The 6,900-nt window shown below is 58.1% G+C and overlaps 3 protein-coding genes and 1 pseudogene across 4 annotated transcripts; all 4 read left to right on the forward strand.

The window, feature by feature from the left end:
- Positions 1-1,595: 1,595 nt before the first annotated feature.
- GGTG_14168 (hypothetical protein) lies at positions 1,596-2,301 on the forward strand. The gene has a single exon (XM_009232096.1). The coding sequence runs from the start codon at positions 1,611-1,613 to the stop codon at positions 2,247-2,249; it is 639 nt and encodes a 212-aa protein (XP_009230360.1). The 5' UTR covers positions 1,596-1,610; the 3' UTR covers positions 2,250-2,301.
- Positions 2,302-2,339: 38 nt separating this feature from the next.
- GGTG_14169 (hypothetical protein) lies at positions 2,340-2,745 on the forward strand (annotated as a pseudogene; the record flags this gene model as incomplete). Its single annotated transcript has 1 exon — positions 2,340-2,745.
- A 1,097-nt stretch (positions 2,746-3,842) lies between these two features.
- Positions 3,843-5,949, forward strand: GGTG_14170 (hypothetical protein; the record flags this gene model as incomplete). The annotated part of the gene is made up of 7 exons (XM_009232097.1): positions 3,843-3,942; positions 4,088-4,273; positions 4,674-4,701; positions 4,843-5,089; positions 5,229-5,674; positions 5,732-5,790; positions 5,836-5,949. The coding sequence occupies exons 1-7, from the start codon at positions 3,868-3,870 to the stop codon at positions 5,947-5,949; spliced, it is 1,155 nt and encodes a 384-aa protein (XP_009230361.1). The 5' UTR covers positions 3,843-3,867.
- Positions 5,950-6,223: 274 nt separating this feature from the next.
- On the forward strand, positions 6,224-6,773 carry GGTG_14171 (hypothetical protein; the record flags this gene model as incomplete). The annotated part of the gene is made up of 2 exons (XM_009232098.1): positions 6,224-6,507; positions 6,749-6,773. The coding sequence occupies 2 exons, from the start codon at positions 6,224-6,226 to the stop codon at positions 6,771-6,773; spliced, it is 309 nt and encodes a 102-aa protein (XP_009230362.1).
- Positions 6,774-6,900: the final 127 nt, after the last annotated feature.

Here is a 6,900-nt window from a genome sequence, read left to right on the forward strand (position 1 = left end):
CCCTCCCGCACTCAGCGCAGTACTTGAACGGCTTGACCGGGGGCAGCTGAAGAAAATCGCCCGTAACCACGACTTGCACACCGCCGAAGGGCTTGTCGTCTCCGGGGAACCCGCGCGCGTATTTCATGCACTCGCTCATACGGTAGAAATGGTTGCTGTCAACCATGCTGATCTCGTCAATGATCAAGACGTCGGTCTCCTCCAGCCGCCTTCGCACAGGTTTTTGCCTCTTAGTTTTAGGCTTCAGTTCGTAAAGAGGACGTCGGTCGTCGTCCGGCTTCCAGCCCATGTAGCTCCACGTCGTTTTCCCTTGGATTTGGAGGGCCGCGATGCCTGTTGGGGCCACGACATCGACTCTTTTGCCTCTCTCTCTTAGCTCCGCGACAAAGGCCTTTAGCACGGTCGACTTGCCGCAGCCCGCGGGCCCCGTGTAGAACACATTTCGGCCGCTGAGTAGGAGGTTGACTAGGTTGGTCTGTTCACTGTTGAGCGTCACCGCGGGTTGCGTTTCCCTGAGAGGGTGCTCTGGACCTTCCAGGTTTTGGGGGTCGAGCGTTCCCCTGGGTTGCGTTTCCGAGAGTTGACCTGTTGGGTTTTGGGGGTCACCTCGCATGACGTTGATATAAATTTGCGAGTTCGTCAGCTGGGCCAGACTCTCGGCGGTAGTGGCAACTTGGTACGGCGGGTCGGCCGTCGTAGTCGAGACGCCTGACAGGGTTGGGTGGTCCGCGGCCATGTCGGAGTTTGAGTCGCTCGACGGATCTCTAAGATTGGGAGATGAAGAAGAAGCAGCGGTTCCCGACCAAGGCGGGTGGTCCGCAGGGGCGTTAAGGTCCGCATCGCCCCAAGGCTCGGTCGTGCCACCGCCCAAGCTGCGCGCTGATACGGCATCTGTTGTGCAACGCCTCTTGGGACGATGTGGCAGCGATTCTGCGGTCAGCAAAGACCCAGTCAAAGGATTGGCTCCCTCCGCAGGGTGTCCGGCCGACAGAGCCGCCTGATGGGACAATCTCTTGGCGGCTGCGAGACCCCGTTGGTGATGTGGGCTGCGTTCCACCTCGAGGTACAGTGGCTCCGGGCATGTCGTTTGCCGCGGCGGGTCGGGTCCGCCAGGCGGCGACGAGGTTGTGGATCGTGCATGACGCGCGTGCGCCATTTGGTGACTTTTCGCCGGGGATTCGACTGACTCTTCTCCACGTGGTTCGTGACTTGAGCGCGTCTTCCGTCCTCGTGGGCCAGACCTGAAAAACGCGAGACGTGGGGTTCTGGTAGCGCCGTGCGTTATCCAGGGCCCGAATCTGCCCGACAGGGCCGTCATAGACGGGCTGACAGGACGGAGGAAAGAGAGCATGGTGCTAAGAGATACCCATAGCCACTGAATCGGGGTAGACTGTGCGATATGGAGGCTTGTGGAGAACGAGGAAAAGACCACTTGGGTGAAGGTAAAAAAACAAAGAAAAGAGGTCTCTAAACCGGATTCGGGAGTCCCCCCCGCAAATTCAAGCAGTGGGTTGGATGGAGCCTTACCACCTGGCACCCACCCAGCCACCTGGGGTCCACCAATCAACGAGCCAGGATCAGAAAAATAAGCGGACAGAGTGTTTGCCGACATGCTGGGAGTGACGCCAACCCACAACCAATATCTCCGGCACCAAGCTTTGCATGGCGGCGTTGATCGCTTGCGGGAGGGGGGCGTCGTGGTAAGAGAGTTCAAGCAGAGAGCGGGGCAATTGGTCACTACCCTCCCAGGCGCCTACCACTCCGGATTCAACGTCACTCCCACTCAGGCCGAAGCGGTCAACTGGACGGATTCCACAGATCGGTCCGAGGAATATATCCCTTGCAACGCGGAATGCAATGATCACGACCCGATTACGTATGAGATAGCGTTCTCGAGCGATCAGCCAAGCGACCGGCCCCAGAACTCAACTTTCCTTGAAAAGGATGCAGGCGAAGAGCAGCACGCAGGTCAGGAGCAGCACGCCGGAGAGCAGCACACTGGCGACGAGGAGCACACGGACGAGCAAAACACAGGCGATGACCAGCAAACCAAAGTCGCAGGACCCCGGAGATTAGGAAGGAGGAAATCCGAAGGTACCTCCTATCCCGCAAGATTTGTCACTGGGAACAATGCGCAGCGAACCGCTACCCTGCGTAGTGCACAGCAAAAAGCACTGAGGGTGGCAAAAGACACAAGCGGAAAGCATTACGAGTGCGGCGAGCAGCAGGGCGAAACCGTCGAATCATAAAGGTTACGGAAAAGCAAACGCGCTGCTCCCCCAAATGAACCACCATCCGACGAGCCACAATCCAAGCGAAAGCCCCGTCCCGTAGCCATTATGGCCGAACATTTACGCGACGCAAACGCCATCGCACGGTTAAGGGGTCACATCAAAGCTTCGAAGGGAAATGGACGGCTTCCAGAGTTAGAGGTTAAGGAAGAAGATACAGTCCGCGCAGCAGTTGCATATTGCAAGATTGCGATTCAGGCTAAGCGGTCAGCTGGCTACTGTGGCCTAAGGTCATGGGTGGCATGGGCTTCAGCTAATAAGCTTATCAACCTTGAGAAGGAAAAGGCGAACAGAAAGCGCAACCCTGAAAATGTGCTTAAAAAAGCGCATGTAGAAGTCGCTACCTTAACATATGGTGCGTTCAAAAATCGCCTTTCAAAAGCAGGAAAATTGGAAAATTTGGGAGCATTTATGGCCATGCTTCCTTTCGTTGGACAACTGTACGACGGTATAGCACTTCGGGATTACCAAAGGGTTGGGCAAAACGAGATGGAACAGTTAAAGGAGCAGTCGGCGAGGGGTATTGGTTCACAATTGGCAGAGGTGGCGGACGAGTTTCTGGCAGCTTTGCGGGAAAGCAAGGCGTACCCCAGAAGGGCTTGGGAAGATGTCGCTGAAACAGAACTGGTGAAATTAACCCTGCAGCACCAAGTGGAGCTGCTTCAGCGCGCGTGGAGCTGCTTCAGCGCGCGTGGAGCTGCTTCAGCGCGCGTGAAGCTCAGAGTAGCGGCCGCACGGACAGCAGCGGCAGGATGAAGTAAGGAAAAAGATTGCAACAGCTTGGCTACTTTTTTCCCGAAGGCGTTAGGAGGCTGGCGCAGAATGACAATTCAATCTCATTCCTATTGGCTGTGTAATTAGTCAGCACGTCAGCCCAGGCTGACGTGCTGACTAACCAACGCTTGGTGGCATTTATCGGTCGATGCTTTGCTCGTCTCGAGGTCGAACCCAGCCGATTTTGGAGGCCCAACGACCCGTGTTCCGGCAGGCGGTACCCAGCACCCCCGCCGGCCTGGCACCCCGCTAGGAGACACACCTCGGTCAAGGCGGCTCATGACGGCGGTCGGCCCCTGGAGCGACGCACGCTACGGCGCACGCGGAGGGACGTGTCATTGCACGGCCGGCCCTCACTGGCGCTTGGGCCATGGCTGCAAGGATGGCCCTAAAGTCACCTGACCAAGGACCATTGGATGCCATACGATCTCTGTGCGCGCGGGTGTCGCAACGCGCAATTGTTTTTACTTCCTCAGTTTTAGATCGTGACAATAATGAAGGGTATACTGCAGCCTTGCCTCGGTTCCTACCGTTCCCGTTACAGGCGTTAAGGAAGAGTGAATGAAAGAGAAGATGTACAGAAGAAGCAAGAGAGGAGATAGGAAGCAACAGACGAAGCAAGAGAGGAGGCAGCAGCCAACAGGCAGCAGGAGGCATAAGCAGGCAGCGGCCCAATCACGTATCACATCTCCCACAGCCGCCCGTGGTCCTCTGTCTCCTGGCCGGCCGCAGTCTCACACGGCCGCGTCGGAACAATCAAGTGGATCCTCGAGAACGGTGCCGCCCGCAACCTTGGCGATTAATGGTTTACGGTCAATGTACTGTTCTCCAGATCCTTATCACCGTTACCTGCCTTTGCGCTCGCGCCGCGACCATGGTAAGTGATCGCCTGCTCGCTTCTCTCTTCCAACCTTTGCGCATTGCGTTTGCACACGTGCTAGCGGTCTGTTTAGCCGCCTCCTCTGCCGGACAAGTCCCCGTCTCTAGATTTCGATTACTTGTCTGACGAGGACGACATCCAGATTGACGAGCGCGCTTCCACTGCCCGTCCCGCTCCCTCGTCCTCGCGCACAAAGCCTACAAGTAACGGGCCGAATACCGTTGCCCTTGACGCGCACATGCTTAGGTATCTCGGACAGGTTGTGCAAGAAGGTTTGATGGAACCTTGCAAAGCGCGAGGAACGGTGTGCGGAGGATACATTATGATCGTTTGTGCTGTTTCTAAGGCGGGACTTGGCTGCACGGGTCCCCGCAGAACCAGTAATCACCTCAGACCGTCAAATTGGAACGATACAGGACACGCTTGACTGTCCAACCAGGTCGCTGGTTCCCCAGCCAAGCCAAGGGCGGCGCCACGTCGCTGCCAAAAATAGACTAGCGAGCTTGGAGGTTAGTCAAAGTATTGACACCACCCACCGCCACCACTTATGCTCATCCATTCGGATGTGGCCTTGGGCATCGATGCTGGACGGTTGTCGTCCGTGCTTGTGCTTGCACATGGAACAAGCCACCCACCACCGCAAATCGCATCGACACCGCCGCCCCCGTTACCGTTGCTTTGGTTCCTGTCAAAGCACTTGAGAAAAAGGGCTTTGAAAATTGCTACAGCCCGAGAGACCTAGCACGGGTGTCCATGGTAGGCCCCGCCCCGCGAGACCGAGCCCGCGCGTGCTGCCGCTTCTGCCGCTTCCGCCACTGTTTGTTTCATGGCGACCTGCCACCGGCCCAAACATCCAAAAAGCCGCTGACCCGATCGCCATCCTCGCCGGCCATCCAGTCTCGACACCAACCCCTCGCGACAGGCTCCGTCGGCGCACCCTCGCTCTAACATGCCGCGATCGCCCCCGCCGGCTGCCGATGTTGCCGCCGCCAAGCAGTATCTCGGGGCCATGGGAGGAGGCGCCAGCCAGCATGGATAACAACCCTCGCACGAAAAAGCAAACTGTCAATCAAGAACCACAGCCGGGTCTGCCTCCGCAACTCCAGCCCCACTCAGCCAACGTTCCGCAACCCCCGTCGGCTGGGTAAGCGCTCTCCACCCCGCCTTGCGACTTGCTCCTTTTCCCCCATCTCTAAAACGCCCCGGCCGCGTTCGCGACCGCGTCCGATGCCCACGGACCGGGTTGTCCTATTCACGTAGTATTTCGCTGACCGTGCACCCAGCCCCAATGTTCTTCCATCCCCAGCACCTAGCGACGAACCGAGCCCCACGGCCGCGATCCCGCAAGACAGCGCAAACCAGAACCCGCCATCGGACGACGCGCCACAGAGCATGGAAAGGTCCGGTCCGGCCCCGGATGCCTCCCATAGAATACCGGTGACCGAGGCCAGGACAAGCGTCGCGGCTGGCTTTATCGACGATCAGGCTCAGAACATCCGACGTGTCAGCCCAGCGAGGCCAGCGCCCATGCTCATCTTGGATACCTCGAGGTTCCAGAGCCCGCCAGTAGCTGCCCACGCACCCGGTCCGTCTCCCGCCCCCGTCCACGCCGCGTTCCCACCGCCGCCTCAACAACATATGTCGCCAAACGGGGCCTCGACCAACACTCCGGCATCTGCGGCGCCTTTGGGGCCGAGGACCCCGGGACAATCTCCTCAGGTGCAGGCCGGTAACTTGCCCAAAAGAAGGCGTATTGAGTGAGTTAACAAAAGCACCCGGACTTCAGGAGCGCGCGCCGCCTGCTACTCTGCTGGCTCTGCTGGTGCAACAATGTATTCGCACTCGGTCTGTTAGCTGCCTGTTTGCTAAAGCCTGGGCCAATTTTAACAGGCCAGCCCCGAGTCCCAATGGTGGGACTACGGTCGCCCTCCAGAATCACCTCTCGACGATCTTCCGGTACATGACCCAAAGTCTCGACCGCTCGAGGATGAGGTTGGTGACTGATGCGCACACCAAAGGCGATTTCACCTTCCTCCACATCCACCAAACATTTTGCGCCTGGTCGCGAGGCGAACTGGCCCCTCTCTCGGACGCGTGCAGGATACAACGATCGGTCATCGACAAAACATTTGGGATACTGGCGAAGATCCTTGAAGACAACCAGAACTTCGCGCCGGCCAGTCTCCAATTCTTTGCCTCTTTTCCCGGACCCCTAGCGTCAGCCATCACAGAGCCATGGGCTAAATTTGTCAATAAACTGGCCATCAACTGGGAGTCAATGGTTCACGTGGCTTTTTCGCAAAAACGTCCCCTGCTGGTGAGCGAAATGATCTGCTTTTTTGGGTGTCGATCTGCCACCATGCAGAAGCTCCTGTTTACCGCGAATAGGAGAAGCCTCGGCGTCCTAGATGACCGGGTGGGCGAGGCAATGGATGTTGTGTTTGCCCAGGATCAGCAGGAAGCCATGAGTTCTCCGGACTTGCAAGTTGATAGCAGCTACAGCTGGCAGTATCTCGAAGCCAGGAGCCAGGGGGTGGTTAACCAGTATCGTGCCTGGGTGATGTCCGTGAGGCGCCCGGTTCCCGGCCAGAACGGACCGATCTCTGGGACTTCTTGGCATCCCCCGCTGACCGTCAGCTCGCCTCAATTCTCTCAATCCCCGACAGCATTCAGCGCGCCGCCCCAGCAACCCCAGCCAACCCAGCCAACAGCGCATCCCGGGCAAATGCACTGGCGGAACGGACAACTGTCGGCCACGAGCCCAGTCGTCGAAAATCTCCGTCACCCCGCTTACGCGACACAGGCACAAGGGCTGCCGCAAACGATAAGCCCTGGCGCTCAAGGCGGCGTGTATTCAAACGCTCCGCGACGGCAGTCCTCTGAACCGACACCGCGCCATTTCCCCGGGGGGCAATCGTTTCAACCACAAAGCTATGCAACGGTCCCTGCTGCCCA

Source organism: Gaeumannomyces tritici (genome assembly GCF_000145635.1).
Source record: "Gaeumannomyces tritici R3-111a-1 unplaced genomic scaffold supercont2.161, whole genome shotgun sequence".
Lineage (NCBI taxonomy): Eukaryota > Fungi > Ascomycota > Sordariomycetes > Magnaporthales > Magnaporthaceae > Gaeumannomyces > Gaeumannomyces tritici.